The sequence below is a fragment of the Balaenoptera physalus genome, assembly GCF_965194825.1.
Source record: "Balaenoptera physalus genome assembly, chromosome: 1".
NCBI lineage: Eukaryota > Metazoa > Chordata > Mammalia > Artiodactyla > Balaenopteridae > Balaenoptera > Balaenoptera physalus.
Window position 1 is genome coordinate 100,183,873 of NC_138882.1, and position 25,668 is coordinate 100,209,540.

The window sequence follows — 25,668 nt, forward strand, 5'->3', positions numbered from 1 at the left end:
TTTTTTAAGGATTGAGTTATTTTGCTCCTTTTTTCCTTGATAATCACCTTTTACATTTCAAATCTAAGATTTAAGCTTTAATGTAGCTATGCCCTTTTAACTTGAGCTTCTAAATCATGAGTCAGGAAACTAAGGCCGCCTGTTTTTGAAGTTCTGTTGGAATACAGCTCCATCCATTCATTTATGTATTGTCTATGGCTGCTAAGGGGACCAATTGTCGCAGAGACCATATGACCCGCAAAGCCAAAAACATTTACTGACTTATCTTACCAGTTTCATTAACTTTTAGCTCTACTAGACTTTTTTTTCTTCATGTCAGATTTATTTTTGATCTGGGCATTTTTTTCCCCGCTCTCTCATGTCTTTTTTTAAAACTTGAAGTATAGTTGATTTACGGTGTTGTGTTAGTTTCAGGTGTTCAGCAAAGTGATTCAATTATACACAAACACACATTCTTTTTTTTCAATTCTTTTCCATTATAGGTTATAAAAAGATATTGAATATAGTTCCCTGTGCTATACAGTAGGTCCTTGTTGTTTATCTATTTTATATACGTAGTGTGTGTCTGTTAATCCCAAACTCCCTAATTTATCCCTCCCTGCCCCCACCCTTACCCCTTTGGTAACCATAAGTTTGTTTTCTATGCCTGCGTGTCTGTTTCTCTTTTGTAAATAAGTTCGTTTGTATCATTTTTTAGATTCCACATATAAGTGATATGTGGTATTTATCTTTCCCTGTCTTACTTCACTTAGTATGATAATCTCTAGGTCCATCCACGTTGCTGAAAATGACATTATTTCCTATTTTATGGCTCAGTAATATTCCACTGTGTGTGTGTGCGTGTGTGTGTGTGTGTGTGTCACATCTTCTTTATCCATTCATCTGTTGGTGGACATTTAAGTTGCTTTCATATCTTGGCTGTTGTAAATAGTGCTGCTATGAATATTGGGGTGCATGTATCTTTTTGAATTAGAGCTTTCATCTTTTCTGGATATATGCCCAGGAGTGGGGTTGCTGGATCATATGGTAGCTCTATTTTTAGTTTTTTAAGGAACCTGCATACTGTTCCTCATAGAGGCTGCACCAATTTACATTCACAACAACAGTGTAGGAGGGTTTCCTTCTCTCCACACCCTCTCAAGCACTTAATATTTGTAGATTTTTTTGATAGTGGGCATTCTGACTGGTGTGAGATGATACCTTATTGCAGTTTTGATTTCCATTTCTCTAATAATTAGTGATGTTGAACATTTTTTCATATGCCTATTGGCCATCTGTATGTCTTCTTTGGAGAAATATCTACTTAGGTCTTCTGCCCATTTTTTAATGGGGTTGTTTGTTTTTTTATATTGAGCTGTATGAGCTATTTGTATATTTTGGAAATTAATCCCTTGTCAGTCTCATCATTTGCAAATATTTTCTCCCCTCCCATAGGTTGTCTTTTCGTTTTGTTTATGGTTTCCTCTGCTGTGCAAAAGCTTTTAAGTTTAACTAGGTCCCATTTGTTTATTTTTTCTTTTGTTTCTTTTACTCTAGGAGATTGATCCAAAAAGTATTGCTGCAATTTATGTCAAAAAGTGTTCTGCCTATGTTTTCTTCTAAGAGTTTTATAATATCTGGTTTTGTATTTATGTCTTTAATCCATTTTGAGTTTATTTTTATATATAGTGTTAGAGAATGTTCTAATTTTATTTTTACGTGGAGCTGTCCAGTTTTCTCAGCACCACTTATTGAAGATACTGTCTTTTCTCCTTTGTATATTCTTGCCTCCTTTGTCATAGATTAATTCACCGTAAATGGTTTATTTCTGGGCTCTCTATCCTGTTCCATTGATCTGTATTTCTGTTTTTGTGCCGGTACCACACTGTTTTGATTACTGTAGCTTTGTAGTATAATCTGAAGTCAGGGAGCCTGATTCCTCCGGCTCCATTCTTCTTTCTCAATATTGTTTTGGCTTTTTGGGGTCTTTTGTGTTTCCATACCAATTTAAAATTTTTTTGTTCCAGTTCTGTGCAACGTGCCATTGATTATTTGATAGGGATTGCATTGAATCTGTAGATTGCCATGGGTAGTATGATCATTTTAACAGTATTGATTCTTCTAATCCAAGAACATGGCATATCTTTCCATCCATTTGTGTCATCTTCAATTTCTTTCATCAGTGTCTTATAGTTTTTGGAGTCCAGGTCTTTTGCCTCCTTAGGCAGGTTTATTCCTAAGTATTTTATTCTTTTCTATGTGATGGTAAGTGAGATTGTTTCCTTAATTTCTCTTTCTGATTGTTGTTAGTGTATAGAAATGCAAGCAATTTCTGTGTATTAATTTTGTATCCTGCAACTTTACCAAATTCATTGATGAGCCCTACTAGCTTTCTGGTGGCGTCTTTAGGATTTTCTATGTATAGTATCATGTAATCTGCAAACAGTGAAAGTTTTACTTCTTCCTTTCCAATTTAGATTCCTTTTATTTCTTTTTCTTGTCTGATTGCTGTGGTTAGGACTTCCAAAACTATGTTGAATAAAAGTGGCGAGAGTGGGCATCCTTGTCTTGTTCCTGATCTTAGAGGGCATGCTTTCAGCTTTTCATCATTGAGTGTGATGTTAGCTGTGGGTTTGTCATATATGGCCGTTATTATGTTGGGGTATGTTCCCTCTGTGCCCACTTTCTGGAGAATTTTTACCATAAATGGATGTTGAATTTTATCAAAAGCTTTTTCTTCATCTATTGAGATGGTCATATGGCCTTCAGTTTGTTAATGTGGTGTATCACATTAATTGATTTGCAGATATTGAAATATCCTTGTATCCCTGGGGTAAATCCCACTTTTTCATGGTGTGTGACCCTTTTAATGTATTATTGGATTCAGATTGATAGTATTTTATTGAGAATTTTTGCATCTATGTTCATCAGTGATATTAGCCTGTTATTTTCTTTTTTTGTGATGTTTTTGGTTTTGGCATCAGGGTGATGGTGGCCTCATAGAAAGAGTTCAGAAGTGTTCCTTCCTCTGCAATTTTTTGGAATAGTTTCAGAAAGATAGGTGTTAAGTCCTCTATAAATGTTTAGTATAAAAAACCCTGCATTTTACTCTCCTCCCCTCACAATTACTGTTTTCAATATCATATATTTTACATCTAATTGTTTTGTGTATCTCTTATAACTGCTTATTGTGGATACAAATGATTTTATTATTTTTGTCTTTAACCTCCCTACTAGCCTTGTGTATGGATGATTTCCTACCTTTACCGTATGTTTGCCTTTATCAGTGAGCTTTTTCATTTCATAATTTTCATGTTTCTATTTGTGGCCTTTTTTCACCTAGAGAAGTTTCCTTTAACAATTGTTGTAAAGCTGGTTTGGTGGTGCTGAATTCTTTTAGCTTTTGCTTGTCTTAAAGCTTTTGATTTCTCCATCAAATCTGAACAAGAGCCTTGCTGGGTAGAGTATTTTTGGTTGTAGGTTTTTCCCTTTCATCAGTTTACATATATCATTCTACTCCCTTCTGGCCTGCAGAGTTTCTGCTGAAAAATCAGCTGATAGGCTTATGGGAGTTCCCTTGCATGTTATCTGTTACTTTTACTCTTGCTGCTTTTAATATTCCCTCTTTATCTTTAATTTTTGTCATTTTGATTACAGTGTGTCTTGGTGTGTTTGTCTTTGGCTTAATCCTATATGGGACTCCCTGTGCTTCCTGGACTTGGGTGAATGTTTCCTTTCCCAGGTTAGGGAAGTTTTCAGCTATTATCTCTTCAAATATTTTCTCAGGTCCTTTCTCTCTCTCTCTTCTCCTTCTGGGTCCCCTATAATGCACATATTAGTGTGCTTGATGTTGTCCCAGAGGTCTCTTAAACTGTCCTCATTTCTTTTCTTTCTTTTTTGTGTTCAGTGGCAGTGATTTACACTACTCTGTCTTCCAGCTCACTGATCCATTCTTCTGTATCATTTAGACTACTATTGATTCCTTCTAGTGTATTTTTCATTTCAGTTATGGTATTCTTCATATCTGTTTGGTTGTCCTTTATATTTTCTAACTCTTTGTTAACAAATTCTAACTTCTCACTCTGTACATCCATTCTCCTCCTGGAGAAAATGATATCTTTACTTAGTTCTTCTGAGGTTTTATCTCATTCTTCCATCTGTAACATATCCCTGTGTCACCTCATTTTGTCTAAATTGCTCTTTGTATTTTTATGTATGTGGTAGGTTAGTTACATTTCTCAAACTTGGAGAAGTGGCCTTCTGCAGGAGATGTCCTATGCATCCCAGCAGTGCACTCCTCTCTCATCATCCAAGCTATATGCTCTAGGGGTTCCCCCTAAGATGGCTGCATGGGTCCTTTTGTTGTGTCAGGCTATGTGGGTGGTCTAGTAGGCTTGGTTGTTGCCAGGTCCTGCCTTATGCAGATGCTCCAACTGCAGTTTAGCAGAGCCTGGCCATGAGGCAGCTGGTTACAGAAGCCTAGGGGGCCAAGGAGCTAGTGCTGTCTCACTGGTTGGTAGAGCCAAGTTTCTGAAGACTCCAGGGCTGTTGCCAGATCCTGGGGTTAGTGCCAGACTACTGGCAGGCAGAGCTGGTTCCTGGAGTCTGCCTGCAGGGCCCAGGGGTTCAAGACCTCATTTCAGATCATTGGGGTGGGGGTGGGAGCAGTTCCTGATACAGTTGGGTATGGGGTCCAGGGTGTCCTGAAGGTTGCATTGGCTGGCTAGTGGGCAGGGCCAGGGCCCAGCTGGTCCCAAGGTAGGGTATGGGCTGCTATTGGTGGACTCTGTGTGCAGGATGCAAGATCATAGTTTTCTTGATTCTGGTGTCTACCCCCTGATAGATGGAGCTGGTCTAGAGGCTAGTGCAGACTTCCTGGCAGGAAGGATTGGTGCCTGCCCACTGGTGGATGGAGCTGAGTCTTGGCCTTCTGCTGGGCAGGGCCATGTCTAGGGGAGTGTCTAGAGGTGGCTGTGGGCTCAGGAGTCTTTAGGAAGCCTGTCTGCTGATGGATGGAACACTGCCCCTGCTTAGTTAGTTGTTTGGACTGAGGCATCCCAGCACTGGTGCCTACAGGCTGTTGGTGGGGGGCCAGGGCTTGGTACTACTGAGCTAAGATGGCAGCAACCAACAGGAGTGTTTACTTTGGTTGAATGTTCCTAAATATGTCTGCCACTAGTATCTGTGTCCCCAGGGTAAGCCACAGCCACCCCCCAACTCTCCAGGAGGCTCTGCAAGACCAGCAGGTAGGTCTGGCTCAGGATCCTATCAAATTACTGCTTTTGCTCTGGGTCCCAGTATGTGTGATATTTTGTGTGCACCCTTTAATTCTTCTAGGTCTTTATTAAACATTTCTTGCAGCTTCTCGATCCTTGCCTCCATTCTTTTTCTGAGATCCTGGATCATCTTCACTATCATTATTCTGAATTCTTTTTCCAGAAGGTTGCCTATCTCTACTTCATTTAGTTGTTTTTCTGGGGTTTTATCTTGTTCCTTCATCTGGGACATATTCTTCTGCCATTTCATTTTGTCTATCTTTGTGTGATTGTGGTTTCCATTCCACAGGCTGCAGGACTGTAGTTCTTCTTGCTTCTGCTCTGTATTTCTTTCTTGAGATTCCTTTCAAAACAGGTGAAATTTTCACACCCTGTGTCACCTTTCACTGTTTCTCAGAGATCACCGAGGTCTCTGTTTGCCCTCTTATCAGCTTCCTTGGTTCTGACAGGCTCAGGCCTTTCTTGTCTTTCTGTGGTGTTGAGAAAACACAGGGGACAGCAGGGCTGAAAGATGAAGGGCAGCTCCGGTATCTGCTGAGTAGGGACGGTCAACCAGAAGGAGATCACAGCAACTTTACCTGCTGCCAATCAGCCTTTTGCCTGATCCACATGCCCAATTTCTCCAGCCACATGATGGTCAGGATCCAGGGGTAAGCCAAGAACTTCTTGTAGTGCAGCCCAGCCCCTTGACGCGGCACAGACCACCTCCTAACTGTGCCCCTCGTTCTGGTCTAAGGGCTTGGTGCCTGTGATAGTGCAGGTCCCGAACTCTTTAGTTGGCTGAGGCCAGCACTTCAGGGGGTCCCTCCAGTTCATGTGCACCCTTTAAGAGTGAAATCTCTTTCCCCCTTCAGTTAATCCCCACTGGCCTTCAAAGCCAGATGCTCTGGGAGCTCATCTTCCCAGTGCTGAACCCCTAGACTGGGGAGCCTGATGCAGGGCTCAGAACTCTCACTCATGGTTTGCAAGCAGTTCCGTGACCCCAGCTACAGAGCCATGCCACAGCTCTGGGGACCTCACACACCTCAGCCAGGTGAGCTAGAGCTCAAGGTGTCTACCACTACATCACATTTTAGGATCTTTATTAACTATTTAATAATGCCATACATTTGTATAAGGTTAGACTGTTTGTTTGAAAACATCTGTTTACATTCCATATTCCAATAAAATTGTATTGTAGAAAAAAAAGGGTCATCCACATAGGGGGTATGGGATTTCATTATATCGGGAGTCCTCCCCTCTTACCCGTCTTATTGTGGTTCCTTCTCTGTGTCTTTTAGTTATAGAACATCTTTTCTGGTAGGTCCCAGTCTTTTTGATCGATGGTTCTTCTGCAGAGAGTTGTGATTTTGGTGTGCTCATGAGAGAGGGTGAACTCAGAGTCTTACTACTCCACTATCTTGGCTGCTCTCCTTTACTGGACTTTTTTTTTAGCATACCACTTTTATCTTTAATCATTTAATTCTTAAAGACCTTTAACATTATTTTTACTGCTGTTTATGTAATAACTGCAAGAAATGGTCATCTGGACAAATGTTCAACAGGATACTTCTCTAAAGCTACTCCCTGTTTTGAGCTAAGACTTGAGGCCGTGCCTTAAGAGGCCCAACTCCACTATCCAGCCACTGTTTGAGGAACCTGCTAATAAGATGGTATTCTAAAGAGTCCTACACGTTGCAGGTATCCTAACATAAAATGGCTACACGACCTCCTGACTGCACAGAGTGGCTACACTTGACCCAGCCCACTAGGCCTGCCCATTTCAGATCAAGATATCCAAGGGGCAGCTACAGCCTACTAAATGCTTAAGTTAGAGAGAGCTAATGGCTTTCCTCCAGACCTGTAGATTTTAAATCTTCTGAAATTTATTCTTTATCTCAGGTGGCTGAGACAACTATATCCAAGGCTCTAAATCCACGTAACGGCTGTAGAGTTTGCCAGGGCTTTAACTAGAGATAATTCTTTCAAATTTCCAAATTTCATTAAATATTTATTGTGTGCCAGGCAGTATGATAGATATAAGAAGTATAAAGTCAAATAAGACATGGATTCTCTCCTCAATGACTTTATGGTTGAGTTGGAGAGCAAAACAAGTAAAACAACAATTATAATACAGTGGGGGTATGTTTTATTGAGATATGTTATAAGAACACAGATGAAGGGTATCTAAAGCAGGGAAAGCCTCCAGGAAAGGGTGACAGAAGGTAGGCCACCAGGATCCCACACTATCAGTAGACTACTCAAACCCCTTCCCCAGCACCCAAGAGCCCCCTGAACCATGACACAGAGTACCACAAGCTGACAGGAGGCATCCCATGAATGCTGAATTAAGGAGGGAACCAGGCACAGAAGGGCCCCCCTTCTGTAGAGACCCCATGCTAAGGAACAGAGGTACATGAAGTAGCGATAGAAAGGAGCAAGCAATAGTATAATCCCACCTGTCCCCAACCCGCCGCCACACACACACATGCATGCCCATGCACGGAGCCTCCGCAGTGGACAACAGAAGGAAAAATGGACACCCCCACACACCCAACAATCAGTCGTGACTCCAGGAAGCCAGGAAGGAATAAGACAAGACACAGCAGGTATCATTAAGGCTTTACTGGGGATCAGACAGGGCTGGGCAGGAACCACACTGGGAAGCAGGGCCTGTACACCAGGCCAATTCTGATCTTCAGGACAGTGCTGGGAGCTCAGAGCAGAGCCCTATGGGCCAGGGGTCTGGTTGGGCTCCTCACAGCAGAAGCAACCATGGAAGGGAAGGATAATCTGGTTGGCTTTAGTGCAGGAGGGATAATGTGGGGTGGGGAGGAACTTTGCTGAAGAAAAGTGGGGAACTGAATAAAGGATGGATGAAAAGGGGGTTGGGAGGGAGATAAAGGGGGCCAAGACGGCATCTAGAGTGAAAAGAAGGAGAAAGAAAAAGACAGATGGTTCTGTGCACAGGGAGGTCCACCTGGTCTCTAGGGCAATGGCTCCTCACTCCCGTCTCCTGGTTACAGGGCAGTACTTGTTGCCCCACACGGCAGTCTTTAGAAACAGAGGGCCTGGGAGGAAGCGACTGGACTTCATGTAGGCAGAGATCTTCAAGCCCTGAGGGTGGGAAAAAGAAGGCCAGGCCTCAGGTCTGCTGCCCCACTGGGGCTCATGCAGCTCTCCCCAGGTTTGGTACCCTGGTACAGCCCTTCCATGTGGGGTCAAATGTTGGGGCAAAAGACAGTCTTTTGGGATGCTCAGCTCTGGAAAATTGACTCTTCCAATTTCCCGTAATTCATTTGATTTCTTAATAAGACTTACCACATATGGAGACTCTACACTGTATAAGGTGCTGTATATCCACTAGAGATGATAATATAGGTTTAGAATCTCTACATGACTACCTGACAAGATAGGTTCTACTGTCACCATTTATCAGAAGGGAAACTGAGGCACACAGAAGATAAGCACCTCCCTCCTGCTCACACAGCTTATAGGTAATATGTCTAGAATGCAGCCTGGCTCGCTCTCGCTCTCCATTCTGAGCTCTTTCTGCTGCACTCCCTTCCTCGCAGCTGAAAACAAAAAGAACAAGGAGGTTCATTCATCATCCACTTATACAAAGAGCTAAAAGTCACCACTCAGGGCAGTTGTCCACCAACAGTGTGCCTGGAGGGGTATTCAGGATGGAAAAAAACAAGATGAAACATTCTGTGTTTTGGATACATGGCCCCTAGATAGTTAAGATGCATAACTAAGGAAAAAATTCCAATCACATCAGATTTATGCATCTTTCCATACACAGAAAATCACTAACTTGAGGTACCTGTTTTTTGGTGATTAGCAGTGATATTTTACTAAGACTTTTAGAGTTGATTATTCCTATTTCCCAAACCTCCTCCCCTACTTCTTGAGAGCAGTTCCTCAGAGCTATCTGAGAGGCTGTCTCCTGGAATACAGTCCTCAGTAAGTTCCCCAAAAAAAGGGAAACTCACTGCTCTCACGTTGTGTGGGTTTTACTTTCCAGTGGACAGTTTTGGCGACCACAAAGGGGCCCAGAGGAGACTTCTTCCCCTCACCAGAACTTTACAAGGATCTGGAGCCTTGGTACCAGCAAGGCCCCTTGTGCCGGTCCACCTCTCTACATGTCCATACGAATTTGGGTGAGTCTCTCCTGAGCTCAGTTTTACCATCTTGGTTGACAATCCTGAGTTTTATTCAGTGGTGGATGAAAAAGGTACCTGACTTCTCAGTTCAGAGATACTGAGAAAGTACCCAGTCGAGAGACACTGGGAAAGTTCAGGCTGGGTGAGTAGATAAGGGGCTGGTTGGCATCTTTCCTTGTATTGACTACTTTAACAGAGTTGGTTGGAATATAGTGTAGATACCATATAAGAACTCTTAACTCCAAAGATAAGGGACAGAGCTCTTCCTGGCCAGGTATGGCTTTCTCAGGCAACTGAGAAACTTGCAGGAGTGGTGGAGGCCAGTCCTTCATACCACACAGCAGTCCCATAGGGAAACCCATTCTTTAATTTACAGAAAGTGGTCCATCTGGGGACACACAAAAAGATTTGGCCATCCAGTGTTCCCAGTGCCCATCGAGGCTTTAGACTGTCAGAGGGAGAAACTGAGACGTGTAAAAGACCTGAAATGACTCTAGGGTGACAACTAGGAGAGTTAAGCTCACAAGTAGCACACTGGCCCACCATACAGTTATCAATAGTAATTTATCCTGACAAACAGACTCTGAAATGGGAAACAAACCTTTCTAAACAAAAGAAAGAAGGGTGACAGATTGCTAACCTATGACTAACACCACAGCTAGGTTTAGGTACATTACATACGGAGCTTATACTTGCAAATACTTAATTGGGGAAACTATACCAAAGGAGGTCTCATCCTAAGAATGGCCAAAATGGGGTTCTTTGGACATTCCAATACTGGGTTTTTTGGGTGTACACAGCTAGAGAAAGCGGGCTATAAGATCAAACAGACTGAATGGAATGCTCATTTTGATTGGTATTTAGAAGCTTCTAAAAGAGGAAATGAGAAAGTAACTTCTTGCAGGAAAGCAACAAAAAATGGCTTGAAATTATATCAGAATTTTTAAAAGGCCCCTGAAGCTGGACCTGCTCTCCGTTGCTCCTCCCTGTTCCTCTAAGTGTCCACTGCAATGCTCTCCTTCATGCTATTCGTCTCTCTCTCAACTTCGTTTTTTTTTTTAAGATTTTATTGATTGATTGATTGATTGATTGATTGCTATGTTGGGTCTTCGTTTCTGTGCTAGGGCTTTCTCTAGTTGCGGCAAGCGGGGGCCACTCTTCATCGCGGTGCGCGGGCCTCTCACTATCGCGGCCTCTCTTGTTGCGGAGCACAGGCTCCAGACGCGCAGGCTCAGTAGTTGTGGCTCACGGGCCCAGTTGCTCCGCGGCATGTGGGATCTTCCCAGACCAGGGCTCGAACCTGCGTCCCCTGCATTAGTAGGCAGATTCTCAACCACTGCGCCACCAGGGAAGCCCTCAACTTCATTTTTATAACACCAAAATTGATTCCCCAGAGAAAGCAACAATAATTCAAAAGCCTTGGTAAAATTGTGATTATGTTGGCCAAAATGTTTTTAAAACTTTTTTTTTTCAAAATTCTGACCTTAAGGAAACAAATGCCCCTCTAGGAGGAACTTGCGTCATCTCCCCATGCCTTTGAGATATAAATGTTCTACCTGATCTTAGGCATCTTCTACTGTGTTTTGGTAGCTTAGTCTCTGCAATTGAGAAGGTACACATATGGAGTACATTTGGCAGAAAGTTGCATAGACTGGGATTCCAAGCAGTCTTCTTGTTCAGCTATGCCAGCTTTAGGGAAATGTGTCATAAGGGGTCCCAGTCCATAAAGAGCCTTTGTTGTCTCAACCTTCCTTGTGTCCCTATACAACAAAGGCCTTTACTTTCTTAGATTATATTTGGGAGTAAACTTTCTGGTTCTTGTGAAGGCTGCATCCTTTGCACTCCCTTTTGGGGATGCCTCTTGCATCTTATTGGTTTGAATCACAACTAAGAATCCTAACAATGGATCCTTTAAATTGGAAAAACTTCTAAATTGGTAAATTTTTAGAGACCTCTCATTGTAAACAGTTGTTTTATTGGTACCTATGGAAACACCAAACTAGAAGGTGGATACGAAGAAATATAATGGCTAACCTTAAGAACTCCCTTAGTTTATAGGATGGAAATCTTTAGATGGTTATTAAGAGATGGGATAAATGAAACAGACTTTGACAGCATTAAAACAAAGGTTTTGATACAACACTACCAAAAAAGATGTTTTGGAGAGGCCAAAAAGACCCCTTATTGGTCCTCCTAATGTTAAAGGGCCCCAAACAAGTCCACTCTATTTACCCCAGTTTAGAAAAATTTTAAAGGCAAGGAGGTAAAAAAAATTACACTCAGATACTTGACCAGCAATTGCGCGGGGCAACATGCCAATCAATCAAGTTAAAGAATGACAAAAAGCCCTGGGTCCCTTGGCTCAACCCCTCACTGGAGACCCCAAAGCCTTTTATACAGAAATGGGTAAAATGGCCAGGGAATAAAAAGGAAAGTTTCTGGGACTCCTTATAAGACCAAGACTGGTTAATAGGGTCCTAATGAGGGCTACGGTTAAAGGTATAAGAGTTGATAGAATTAAGAAGAAAGTTTATTAAAAATTGGTGTATTTGTGTTTTTTTAAATAAATTTATTTATTTATTTATTTATTTATTTATTTATTTATTTATTTATTTATTTATTTATTTATGGCTGCATTGGATCCTTGTTGCTGCGCTCGACCTTTCTCTAGTTGCAGTGAGTGGGGGCTACTCTTCGTTGCAGTGCGCGGGCTTCTCATTGCGGTGGCTTCTCTTGTTGCAGAGCATGGGCTCTAGAGCACAGGCTCAGTAGTTGCAGCGCACGGGCTTAGCAGCTCCGCTGCCTGTGGGATCTTCCCAGACCAAGGCTCGAACCCGTGTCCCCTGCATTGGCAAGCGGATTCTTAACCACTGCCCCACCAGGGAAGTCCCAAAAAATTGGTGTATTTGAACAGGCTTTATGTAAGATGGTTCATCTCTTTTACCTGATATATTGTGGGGATGTACAGTATGTCTCGCTGGGGAATGCTCCCCTGCCTGGTATAAGACAGGGCTTATAATCTGTCTCTCAGGCAATGTTAATTAAACATGATAAAGGAAACCAATAGGGTTACATGAGTCCACAGAGTATGAGGTAAAAGCTGGGGTCTAATATTCAGGGGCTAACAAAAGCAATAATGGAGTTTGGTTTGGGGGTTTTGTTTGTTTGTTTGTTTTGTTTTGTTTGTCCCTAGGGTAAATTGGTCTGAGTTTGACTTGTGCACTCAGAAAGAGGACCTTCTGCAAACATTTGAAGGCATGATACACTGATCCCTAAAGTTCTGGAATATGGAAAGCTTTTGATTTCCAGTTTAGTTGGAAATTTTCCTTCTGATATAAAAAAACAAATTAAAGAAAATGTAGTTGGGCAAATCAATCTTTTGATATCACTTAGGTGGCAGCCCAGTTCTCTGGGGAATTAAAAGCAACTGTGGGGACTTCCCTGGTGGTGTAGTGGTTAAGACTCCAAGCTCCCAATGCAGGGGGTCCAGGTTCAATCCCTAGTCAGGGAATTAGATCCCACATGCATGCTGCAACTAAGAGTTCGCATGCCACAACTAAGGAGCCCATGAGCCGCAACTAAGGAGCCCACCTGCCACAATTAAGACCTGGTGCAACCAAATAAATAAATAAATAAATAAATATTTTTTAAAAATAAAAAAATAAAAGCAACTGTGTTTGTCTTGCAAATCCCCACATTTCAGAAATGTAAATACAGCCCACAATGACATGAGACTGAGCCTGATTAACTTAATAAGGTAGAACCTGAAACCAAAGGGAAAAAATAAAGGAAAAGAGGCCTTTTTAAATTCAAATGGTTAGAAAGGCTCCTTCACCCAAAATCTAATTCACAGCCTCTTTTAAGGATTTGTCAAGAATGAATGTAAATCTTAAGTCTTTTCCACGAATAGTAAAAAGCCTAAAGAGTCTCCCTCATTATCGGTTTTAGAAAGGAGTAAGCTGCAACCCACTGCAGTCACCCACTGACAGTGTGCCCTGAGGGGAATTCAGGATGGAGAAAACCAGGATGAAACATTCTGCGTTTTGGATATGGGGGACCTTAGAGAGTTAGGATGCATATCGAACAAAGAATTTCAGTCACCCCAGATTCATGCATCTTCCTACACATAGAAAAGCACTAAAATCATTAACTTGAGATATTTGTTTTCGATAATTAGCACTAATCTTTTACCAAGATGCATGTGTGACTACATGTACTTCCCAGCCAAAACTTCATATACCTACTCTCTCCTACCTTACGTCTTGAGAGCAGTTCTTCCGAGCTCTCTGAGAGTCTGTCTCCCGGGCTACAGTCCTCAGTAAGGTTCCCAAATAAAACTGAAACTCACTGCTCTTAAGTTGTGAGGGTTTTTTTTTCCAGTCAACATCTTGTTATAGGAGTACTTGTTCTTCTCATTCTGCAAAAACATTCTCTTTTTCAGAAAAGACTTCTAGGTTCCCAGGGTTTGCCCACAGAGGGATGGACGCCTAGCAAAACAAAGGGGCTCAGAAAGTGCCCAAGCAACTTGCAGAAGAGACCAGATCTCACTCAGCAAAACCTGGATGAAAGGTGATAGTGAGGCAGGAGATAGATGGGACCCAGGCCAAACAGCTGAAGTTCGTCCCCTGTGGACAGAAACTCCATAATAGCAGAAACTCCATAATAGCATAAACTCCATAAAAGCAGGATGACGGAGGAGGCTGGGCCCTGCCCAGATAAGAGACAAAAGACCACATATTCCTCATTCTCGAAGTCAAGGAGACCTCCCCGACTACACATGCACAGAAAGCCTCCTTGGAGGTCAAAAAGGGAGGGGGCGCCACCTCATAGTAAATGATGTCAACTACCCATAGGCCTCTTCGCTAGAATCCATCTTGGCTAAGAGATGTGCACGCATATAGGGGAGGACCCTGAGATATACCAAATATGGACTCAGAACCAGGCAAAGCAAGATGACTGGTCAAAGGAAACCTGGAAGAAATGCCCCATAAAAGTGATTCAAACTACCACAAGGGCGTGACTCTCTCTCTGAGCCCACCCGGTGTCTATCCACACATACTGTACTCTTTTTTTTTCTCCTAATAGACACTTTACTTGTTTCACTACTTTCCATCTTCGTGGGAATTCTTTTCTGCAAAGCCAAAGGGCCAGGGCCTCGTCACTGACCACTGTTCTAGTGGCTAGGATTTGGTGCTCTCACCGCCGCGACCCGACCTCAGTCTCTGGCCGGGAACCAAAATCCTGCTACAAGCCACTGCAGGCCGAGGCCACCTGAGATCATATTTGGTGCCGAAACCAGGGAATTTAAGGTAAATTGCAGGCTTTGCCCAGCTGCGGCTTGAGGCCTCTGACTTTCACTCTTGCCCTCTTTCTCTTGCTCTCTGCTTCACTTTCTTTTCAAGTCCCACCCCTCAGGCCCTCAGGTCCTGACCCCCATGGCATTTTCCATTGCGGCCAACTCCAAATCCTCCAGAGCCCCCCCTTCACTCCAGGAGTTGGCAGTCCATACACTGCAACAGACAGCCTATTGGGCTGGCCACCTTCAAGCAGACTGCGATGCTCAAGGAGAGCCCTGGCAATGCACCAACAGTGGTTCAAGGAACCCCTCACTCGAGGGACTGGGTAGACCAGAGATGTCTGGTCAGGGATCAGTGGGAGAGCAGAGGACACTCAAAATCCCACCAAGCACAGGATTTGAAGGAAATTCAGAGGACGCTCTGAATCTCCTTCAGGTACCTCCTAGTAATGTTTCCAGGATGCTAGATTTCATTTCTAGGAGTGCAGTTAAGCCAGACGAGCTGAGAAAGGAAAGCTTAGGTCCTGCTGTAACATTGCCTGGCCTTTATTTAAGTAGGGGAATGGAAAAAATGGCCTGAAAATGGGTCTCTTACAATTAGACCTTTACTGCCATAGTATGGGGAAATGGACTGAGGAAAACTCTCCTGATATTCTAAATGATCCCTTCTAACTTCTTCCAACTCTCAGGGGGGAAACCAAGCTTCCCCCACTCCTGCAAGTTCCCTTACTCCTTCAGATTCTTCTGATCAAACTAAGACCCCACCTCCCTGGAGGGTCAATCCCTGCTGGGACAACATTTTATCAGCCAGTCTGCCCCTGTTATCCAGGCCAATCTGAGCATTAAATTGGTCTAAATTTTGGTCTAAATTTTAGCTATGAAACTATGACCAAGGAAAAAGAAAGATGATTTTTGACAGTGTGGCCACAATATTCTTTAGACTTTGGAGAAAACTGGTTAAGAAAAACCTTTTTTTTTTTTTTTAATCCCAAAACTGGTTCTTTTTTCATGTGCAATTAGAGAAAGCTAGCTTGTTACTTTTTTTCAGAATTCTGACACTGAGGAATAAGTCCTACTAGGAGAACTTGATTTCCTCTCCCTGTGCCTTGAGACGAGGGCTCTCAGGAACACTTATCTTATCTAGACCATCTCTAATTCCTGAAGCTAAAAAAAACTGGAATGAAGCCTTTTAAAATTTTTCTTATTCCAACTGTTATTTATAAACTAGTGAGTTTTACATTGTGATATCTAATTCATGACTAAGTTTAGAAAATGAAGTTAGATCTCTCGTAGTGTCAGTCTGGATATATGTATGTCTCAGTGTATGTCTTTGTCTTTGGATAATATTGCTGAGGTTAATTTGTAAATGAGCTCTATTTAATGGGCTTAAAGAAAAGTAAGCGCTTACATCAGGCAATTCTAAATACAAGAGAAATTAAGCTAAATGAATTTCAGGTTCACATGAACTGGGAAATATTCAGTATTAAATTAATACCTGGTATTAATGTTTAAGTTTGTTGATCTAATTAATATAGACATGTCTTTAGAGTCATCAACATTAAGTATAACACTTTTATTGCATCTAGGTTTAATATAAGCTAAATAAAATCTTGTTATATCCATTGTAAATTTGTCAGCAAGGAAAGTAACTCAATGTGAAGAAACTTTTAAGGAAAAAAATTCAAATGAGATAAGAGCTTCAGGTGAACTTTTTAGGAATAAAATAAGATACTGAAACATTAATTACTGGACACTGGCTTCCTTTTACAGAGAAACAAAAGGTCTAGAACTATTAATAAATATGTTTGGTGCCACACTGAGATATTTTCTGTAAGAAAGCACATTTTTCAAGAAATTATTATTTGGATTTATGTTTACCAATCTACAGAGTGTTGATATAAAGGACAGTTCATGGATGCTTAAAGAAAGTAGGATGTGTGTTTTTAGTAAAGAAGGTATGAGGAATGGAATTGCATTTTATTAAGGGAAAAAGAAGTAGGTCTGACTTACAGGTGGCTGTTTCTAGATGGAAAAATAAAGTAATGGATACAGAAACTGATAAAAAGATTTGTGGAAAGTGGACCCCAAGAAAAGAGTTTTGAGCATGGTCAGGATTGACTAAGCTTAAAATAAATTTAACTGAGTAAATGAATTTTAAAAGTAAGCTGGTGCAAAACTTGAATTTGGGGACTTCCCTGGTGGTACAGTGGTTAAGAATCCACCTGCCAACACATCCTCAATGGTGAAAAACTGAAACCATTTCCTCTAAGATCAGGAACAAGACAAGGTTGTCCACTCTCACCACTATTATTCAGCATAGTTTTGGAAGTTTTAGCCACTGCAATCAGAGAAGAAAAAGAAATAAAAGGAATCCAAATCGGAAAAGAAGAAGTAAAGCTGTCACTGTTTGCAGATGACATGATACTATATATAGCGAATCCTAAAGATGCTACCAGAAAACTACTAGAGCTAATCAATGAATTTGGTAAAGTAGCAGGATACAAAATTAACGCACAGAAATCTCTTGCATTCCTATACACTAATGATGAAAAATCTGAAAGTGAAATTAAGAAAACACTCCCATTTACCATTGCAACAAAAAGAATAAAATATCTAGGAATAAACCTACCTAAGGAGACAAAAGACCTGTATGCAGAAAATTATAAGATGCTGATGAAAGAAATTAAAGATGATATAAATAGATGGAGAGATACACCATCTTCTTGGATTGGAAGAATCAACATTGTGAAAATGACTGTACTACCCAAAGCAATCTACAGATTCAATGCAATCCCTATCAAACTACCACTGGCATTTTTCACAGAACTAGAACCAAAAATTGCACAATTTGTATGGAAACACAAAAGACCCCGAATAGCCAAAGCAATCTTGAGAAAGAAAAACGGAGCTGGAGGAATCAGGCTCCCTGACTTCAGACTATACTACAAAGCTACAGTAATCAAGACAGTATGGTACTGGCACAGAAACAGAAATATAGATCAATGGAACAGGAGAGAAAGCCCAGAGATAAACCCACGCACATATGGTCACCTTATCTATGATAAAGGAGGCAAGAATATACAGTGGAGAAAAGACAGCCTCTTCAATAAGTGGTGCTGGGAAAACTGGACAGCTACATGTAAAAGAATGAAATTAGAACACTCCCTAACACCATACACAAAAATAAACTCAAAATGGATTAAAGACCTAAATGTAAGGCCAGACACCATCAAACTCTTAGAGGAAAACATAGGCAGAACACTCTATGACATAAATCACAGCAAGATCCTTTTTGACCCACCTCCTAGAGAAATGGAAATAAAAACAAAAATAAACAAATGGGACCTAATGAAACTTAAAAGCTTTTGCACAGCAAAGGAAACCATAAACAAGATGAAAAGACAACCCTCAGAATGGTAGAAAATATTTGCAAATGAAGCAACTGATTAATTTGCAAATGAAGCAACTGATTAAACAAAGGATTAATCTCCAAAATTTACAAGCAGCTTATGCAGCTCAATATCAAAAAAACAAACAACCCAGTCCAAAAATGGGCAGAAGACCTAAATAGACATTTCTCCAAAAAAGATATACAGATTGCCAACAAACACATGAAAGAATGCTCAAAATCATTAATCATTAAAGAAATGCAAATCAAAACTACAATGAGATATCATCTCACACCAGTCACAATGGCCACCATCAAAAAATCTGCAAACAGTAAATGCTGGAGAGGGTGTGGAGAAAAGGGAACCTTCTTGCACTGTTGGTGGGAATGTAAATTGATACCACGGAAGCAACCTAAGTGTCTATCAACAGATGAATGGATAAAGAAGATGTGGCACATATATACAATGGAACATTACTCAGCCATAAAAAGGAACGAAACTGAGTTATCTGTAGTAAGGTGGATGGACCTAGAGACTGTCATTCAGAGTGAAGTAAGTCAGAAAGAGAAAAACAAATACCGTATGCTAACACATATATATGGAATCTAAAAAAAAATGGTCATGAAGAACCTAGGGGCAAGACGGGAATAAAGACGCAGACCTACTAGAGAATGGACTTGAGGATACGGGGAGGGGGAAGGGTAAGCTGGGACAAAGTGAGAGAGTGGCATGGACATATATACACTACCAAACGTAAAATAGATAGCTAGTGGGAAGCAGCCGCATAGCACAGGGAGATCAGCTCGGTGCTTTGTGACCACCTAGAGGGGTGGGATAGGGAGGGTGGGAGGGAGGGAGATGCAAGAGGGAAGCGATATGGGGACATATATATATGTATAACTGATTCACTTTGTTATAAAGCAGAAACTAACACACCATTGTAAAGCAATTATACTCCAATAAAGATGTTAAAAAAAAAAGAACCCACCTGCCAATGTAGGGGACACAGGTTCCCTGGTCCAGGAAGATCCCTCATGCCATGAAGCAACTAACCTCATGTGCCACAACTACTGAAGCCCGTGTGCCTAGAGCCCGTGCTCCACAACAAGAGAAGCCACCGCAATGAGAAGCCCGCATACCGCAACGAAGAGTAGCCCCTGCTCACCACAACTAGAGAAAGCCCATGAGCAGCAACAAAGACCCAACGCAGCCAAAGATAAATAAATAAAAATCTACTTAAGATTAAGAAGCCTGGCTTGTTCTTTCTAAGGACACAACGGTTTCCCAGACAAGATGACGGTGATGCGGAGATTCCAGACACTCCTTGGAACAGATCCTGCTGGAATAACAGCAGATGTCACCCCGGGTCCCTTAATGAGTCAGGGCAAGAGCTCCGTGACCCCAACTAGGTAGGGTCTGTGAGCCCCTTGCCAGCCTGAAGAAGCTACAGAAGACAGACCTTTGCCCTTCATCCTCCCAATAAAGATTTCTTGGGGTTCATGTCTCTCAGGGGGGGATTTGAGGCAGGAGATAGATGGGCCCCAGGCCAAACAGCTGAAGTTTGTCCCCTGTGGACAAAAACTCCATAATAGCAGAAACTCTATAAAAGCAGGATGACGGAGGAGGCTGGGCCCTGCCCAGATAAGAGATAAAAGACCACATATTCCTCATTCTCAAAGTCAAGGAGACCTCCCCTATTACACATGCACAGAAAGCCTCCTTGGAGGTCAAAAAGCGAGGGGGTGCCACCTCATAGTAAGTGATGTCAACTACCCATAGGCCTCTTCGCTAGAATCCATCTTGGCTAAGAGATGTGCACGCACATAGGGGAGGACCCTGAGATACATCAAATACAGACTCAAAGCCAGGCAAAGCAAGATGACTGGTCAAAGGAAACCTGGAAGAAATGCCCCATAAAAGTGATTCAAACTACCACGAGGGCGTGACTCTCTCTCTCAGCCCACCCGGGTGTCTATCCACACGTACTGTACTTTTTTTTCTCCTAATAAACACTTTACTTGTTTCACTACTTTCCTTCTTCGTGGGAATTCTTTTCTGCAAAGCCAAAGGCCAGGGCCTTGTCACTGACCACTGTTCTAGTGGCTACGATTTGGTGCTCTCACCACCGCGACCTGACCTCAGTCTCTGGCCGGGAATCAAAGCCCTGCTTCAAGCCACTGCAGGCCGAGGCCACCCAAGATCAGTACGAGGGTGTGGAGCACAAGGCCAGGCCAAGCCAGACTCTAATTATTCCACTTAAAGGACAGAGTCCACCTGCCTGTCCTGGGACTTGAGCCCAGTCTCACTGGGCCCCAACCTACCACATCCTCAGTACTGCTGCAGCCAACTAGGCAGTGAGACACTCAGGTGTATCTGTGCACAGTCTTCCCAAGACAGACAGTGCCCAATAAGTTCCAAGGATTCAAAGATCCTGGGGCTGCCTGTACCCAACAGCCCAGGCCCCAACAGGCCACACACTGCAGCCCACATCTGTCCCCATCCTCCCTGCCGGGCAGTCATCCCAGCTCTTGCAAAATTCTCAAGGCCAATAAGCCTGGACCAGAACCAGAGCTGATGAGAACTAGCTAAGAAAGCAGATTTGATGATGGGGCCTGGTGGGGAGTGGGGGTGGGAATAGAGAACAGACTGTAGTCTGAAAAACCTATTGGATTAGAGCTTCAAGTTCCCAAATCTGACATAAAGCAGACTTTGTTGCTCTCCCACTGGTTGACTGAGGGTGACCGATGATGAGCTGGGAGGTGAGGTCAGGCTGTGCTCCTCCAGCACCAAGTGGTTCCACGCACACCACACAGCTCGGGGTTCCTGTAGTTCTCCAGCTGCACTGAGCCCCAGAGGGTGGGCGCCAGGACTGTTACTTCTTCATCCCCACTGTGCCTGACACAGTGCCTCATACAGAGGAGAGGGTCAGATCAGTGAATGTTACTAAAAATAAATGTACTATCCCACCTCTGAGATCGGAATCTTGGGTAACTGGAAGGAAGAAGGAAGGAAGACGAGGGAAGGAAAGTGCCCACTATAAGAGGTGTCGAGATAAAATCCTTCCAAAGGACACCTATGTATGTACTCAAATCCCAGCACCAACTACAGTCCTGAGAATCTCAGTACAACTGGCGGCGACTCACTTGTGCAGACCCCTCTGGAGATCCAGAGAAGATATTGTCTGTGTTTTTAGTACTTGATATCAGTCCTACTGTGTCTCAACTCTACTAATGCCAGCTGCAGGCAAACTCCTGAAGGTTCTGCTTCCTCCACACTTTCCAGAGCTGTGAACCCAGACAAGAAAAGGACCTGAGCTTTCTTTTCCATACAGGAAAGGGAGAGCCACTGACTGCTGCCCATAGAAGCCAGATGCTCTGACTGGGAGCCCAGCACAGCCTGTACTGGCTCTGTGACCTTCAGAAATTACTTATCCTTTCAGCTTAATTCCTTATCTGTAAAATGGAGAGGATAATTCTTTTACCACGGAGGAATGTTATAAAGATTAAATTTGACACAATATATGTTAGATGCTGAGCAGAGATTCTGGCATAAACCAAGTCCTCATTAAATGTTATTCTTCATTTGGGTTCCAACTAGGAAAGCATCAGCAAAGAGGGGGAAGAGAAGAGAGACATAAATACTAGAGGGATCAGGAGAATCACCTCAAAACGGGAAATGAAGTCTTTCAGGTTTGGGAATTCATCCAGGCACTTGGGCTCAAATATGCGGTGCATGTCAAGGACGTCGTAAGCCAGGAAATCCACATAGGTGAGCTGCAGAAAGGCAAAGTATGAATGGGCACCAAACTCTGAACGCGGGAAAAATGACAGCTCTCCATCCCCCAAAGCCGTCCCCCTTACCTTGTCCCCTGCAAACCAGGGCCTCTTCCCCAGAAAATCTGAGAAGAGCTTCATCGTTTTAGGGATCTCCTTCAAGTAATCAGGCTTTAGTTTCTCCTGAGGCACAAAACAGCTGTCACTACCCTCAGATAGAGACCCCCTGGGCAGAGACCAGGCCTCCCAGGGCTGTGCCTGATCCCAGCTGCCAAGTGAGCCGCCATGTCCCCTGACTACACCCGGGTCGGTGCCCAGGCTGCGATTTAACCCACTTACGTTCATTAGACTCCTACCAGGTACCACCTCCCATCTGTGAGAGGAGATGGGAAGGCAAAGGGCAAAACCACACTGTGCCTGAACCTGTCACCACTCAGCTCCAAACACCTGCCATGGGTCAGACCAGCAGTGCTGTGAGACCTGGCAGAGCTCGGGCCTCAGACCTCAGGGAGATCAACACTCAAATGACTCAGGAAAGAAGTCCTAAGTTCCAGCGTGGGTGACAGAAAGGGTGTGAATGCCGATGCAGTCTCTGAACAGATGAGGAGAATCTGAGAGGCTGAAAGGAAGGAGGGAGAGGAACAAAGTCTGACCCCAGGCTGCCTACTGGGCACATGCGTTTATGCATGAGATGCCGAGGAGGAGGTGCTGGGCTAACGAGGAAAACACCCTGTCTAGGAACTGAATTTCCACCCAAGGGTGTCTGGACTCTATCCTAAGATTGGTGGGAACTAAGTCAGAGTTTCCAAGGGAATGTCTTGGTTGATCAGTAGCTCCAGGGAGTTCAAAGGCAAAAGACCAGTGTAGACGCGACCCTGACCAGCATTTCAAACCCTGTCCAGCCCAGTGGGAGGGGACTCACAAAGTCAGAGCTGTAGCAGATCATGGCCATGCACAAGCGGACATCCATAACCTGGTTCTCCAATACGTCCACGCGAATCTTCTCTTCCTCTGTCTCCCCACCTGTGGCCACACAACAGGGACTCACCCTCAGGATCCCACCCCAGACAAGCCCAGGGCATGGCCACCTGTGCCCCTCCCCCACCCACAGCTCCACTCACACATGTTGTGCTTGCGAGCAATGTAGCGAAGGATGGTGTTGCTCTGGGTGAGCTTGTGAGCCCCATCAATTAAGTAGGGCAGCTGGAAGAACAACAGGCCAGGTCGGTTGGGCCACCAGGCTCCCCTGCACCCACTCCCTTGAGCAAGGGCAGAGATGAAACCTGGCACTCACAGAGCCTGGCCCATGGTAGACACTAAATAATATACTGTAAAATGAAGGGATGAGCTGGGACATACAGTATTATAGAAAGGCAGTGAAGAGAACCAGGAGGCTGAGAGGCTGAGCAGAGGCACCGGATCCTGAAACCTCTAAGCTGGGTAAGGAGATGGACAGGGACACCGTCCACTTTCCCCCAGAGCACCCCAGCCCCTGCACCTACATTGGGGAAGTCCAGGCCCAGCTTGGATTTTTCATTCAGCCACTGGCTTCTGTCATAGTTGGGAGCTGTGGTAAAGAAGATGCAGTGAAACAAACCACCCCCGGAGTCCAACCCTCCTTCCCGGGGGACCTACCAAGGAGTCAGAGACAAGAGCCCCTGAACAGGTGGATCTGGAATCTGAACCTCTAAATCTCGCATGGAGTTTTGGGGGAAAGCACAGTTAGACGGCTCTGGAACCCACATGAGTAAGGCTTACAAAGGGTTAGTGCAAGCAGTAAAGGGAGCCCGTGCCAATGGCTGATACAGGGGCCCGGCTATCGGCTCTCATGGCCTGCCTTGGAGGCCAGCTAGACCCTCAAAGAGTTCGGGTAGGGTTAGACCTCTCTCCAGCTGCTGGAGGGCAGCAGATAGAAATAACAGGGGCCAGGACATGGGTTGCTTGGTACCAAATCAGCATGAGTTGAGCAGAAGCCAGGACATGACAAGGATGCCATTACCGTCCCCCATCGGGTACTTCTTCTCCTCATAGTTTGAGTCTGTGTACTCCAGCAGCAGGCGGATGGCGTGAGCCAGCTGGGAGAGATGGCCGGGACAAAGGACAGACGTGAGGTTTAACCGCGCGACTTTCGGTGCTCCGGGTCCCCTCCCACACTCCCAACCCTCTCCCCGACCTGGGAAGGAGAGGCGGAGGGAAGGGGTTGGGCTGCAGCGATCCCCACAAACGAAGTTTCTGGCGAACCGGTCCCCAGCTGCGCAGCATTTCCCCGCCCGCCCTGGTGGACCCCCGCTCACCCCGCGGATGTCCCAGTAACCCAGGGTCATTGCCATGGTCAGGGTTCGTGGATCGGTGTACTCTCTCCACACCGCTGTGGAAGTTCATCCGGGTGCCTGGATCAAGCCTGGGTGTGGCCTGAGTGAGGCCACGCCCCCCTCGCGTCTCTCCGCCCCGCCCCCAACTACTACCCAATCTCCGAGGCCTCCTGCGACCCGAGGCACCCGGGGTCCTCAGCGCGGTATCTGCACCCAGCGCAGTGGAAATAGTCCGTGTTCCCCTCCAGCCGCGGGGACTCGGGAGCCGAGCTCTGGGCGCCAGGACGCTGAGGGCAGCCTGGTTCCCGTCCCCAGTCAGATCTCAGCTAAATCGGGGGAGTTGGCAGTGCGCTCGGGGAACAAGCCTGAATCACAACAAGAGCACGAATCTTCCATCTCCCCTGCCCTCCCAGGAATCGCTCAGGCTTGCTCCTGGGCTGCCGAGTTCCCCCGGGCTCTGGGAGGCTCCGACTGCCAAGTTAAGTCCAAAGAGTGGTGCCCCTCAAGTCGAAACTTTAAACGAGCCACTAGCACAGGAAGCTCAGGACTCCAAGCAATCCTAACGCTCCCCCGACTCTTTATAATCCCTGACAGCAGCGTATCTTCTAGAACAGACTATCAGTGGGATACAAGAAACACCCACGACAAGGAGCAGAAAAAGTAAATGTGGTCAGTGCTTTCCTTTCAGGGACTGTGGAGGACTCGTCCCTTCAGTCGTATGCCTAAGAGTGATAATGACCAACTGTTAATTAATCGGGTAGCTTTATGGTCTAAATAGTGACTCTAAATTCAGAACCAGGCCCAGCAAAGAAGATATCCAGGTGCAGTCCGGAGATGTCCCGACAGCCAGCTAGATGACCCTCACGTTTACTGGGTCAGTGACCTGGATTGTGGTGCTCACAGAGGGATCTGAGTGGGGGGGAGAGGGCTGTCCTTTGAGCGGCTAGGAGCCTCTCCTGCTGCAAGGGGGGCCAGAGGGGGGACCAGCAAGAAGGACTGGCACAGGACCACAGGCGGAGTGGGCCCAGCACACCTTGGCTGCCCAGGTCCACAGATTCCTGCCCTGATCCTGGCTCCTGACTCACGTGTGGTTTTGTGTAGGAGAGGGTGGCTCAGGTGGCCTTTGATGACGCTCTGTGATACAACCTCCTCAAGAACAATGTCCTACCTGCCAACTTTCCTCTTTGAAGCTTGAACGTTATTTCAGAATGAGGAGAATAGGACAAGGTTGGTCTGGGTTCACTTTTCCCTTGTTTAAAGTATATTACAAGGTAATGGATATATGAAAAGAGATGAGAGGAACTTTTAAAAACAAATGGATTTTACAAGTTAAAATGCAAGGTTGGTACACTACAGAAAAATAAGTTAAAAATTAGCTAACAATTTACAAGGATAGAAAGGTATGAACCCAGCATTCAATAAAGGTTTCTGACCACCAAGATAGAGTATGGAGTGGGGGTTTGAGGAAAGAAGATATATTCTATCTAATCCCTGTTAA

At 44.2% G+C, this 25,668-nt stretch overlaps 1 protein-coding gene and 1 long non-coding RNA gene across 6 annotated transcripts in view; one reads left to right on the forward strand and one right to left on the reverse strand.

The window, feature by feature from the left end:
• The window catches only part of LOC309648482 (glutathione S-transferase Mu 1), a 42,348-nt gene extending 18,056 nt beyond the window's left edge, over positions 1-24,292 (reverse strand). The window contains exons 1-8 of one of the 5 annotated variants that reach the window (XM_082437095.1): positions 24,153-24,292; positions 23,858-23,933; positions 23,361-23,425; positions 22,980-23,061; positions 22,781-22,881; positions 21,946-22,041; positions 21,748-21,858; positions 6,521-6,586 (exon numbers count right to left, since the gene is read on the reverse strand). In XM_082437095.1, the coding sequence (XP_082293221.1) occupies positions 6,536-6,586; positions 21,748-21,858; positions 21,946-22,041; positions 22,781-22,881; positions 22,980-23,061; positions 23,361-23,425; positions 23,858-23,933; positions 24,153-24,188 (618 nt within the window). In that variant the 5' untranslated portion in view covers positions 24,189-24,292 and the 3' untranslated portion in view covers positions 6,521-6,535. Of the gene's footprint in view, positions 1-6,520; positions 6,587-7,844; positions 8,352-8,526; positions 8,810-9,389; positions 13,818-21,747; positions 21,859-21,945; positions 22,042-22,780; positions 22,882-22,979; positions 23,062-23,360; positions 23,426-23,857; positions 23,934-24,152 lie in introns of those variants that run through there. The other 4 variants (XM_082437097.1, XM_082437094.1, XM_082437093.1 and 1 more) reach the window with 4 other exon arrangements.
• On the forward strand, positions 9,316-15,896 carry LOC309649199. Its single transcript, XR_014256985.1, has 2 exons — positions 9,316-9,397; positions 13,842-15,896. It is a non-coding gene; the product is annotated as an uncharacterized lncRNA (long non-coding RNA).
• Positions 24,293-25,668: the final 1,376 nt, after the last annotated feature.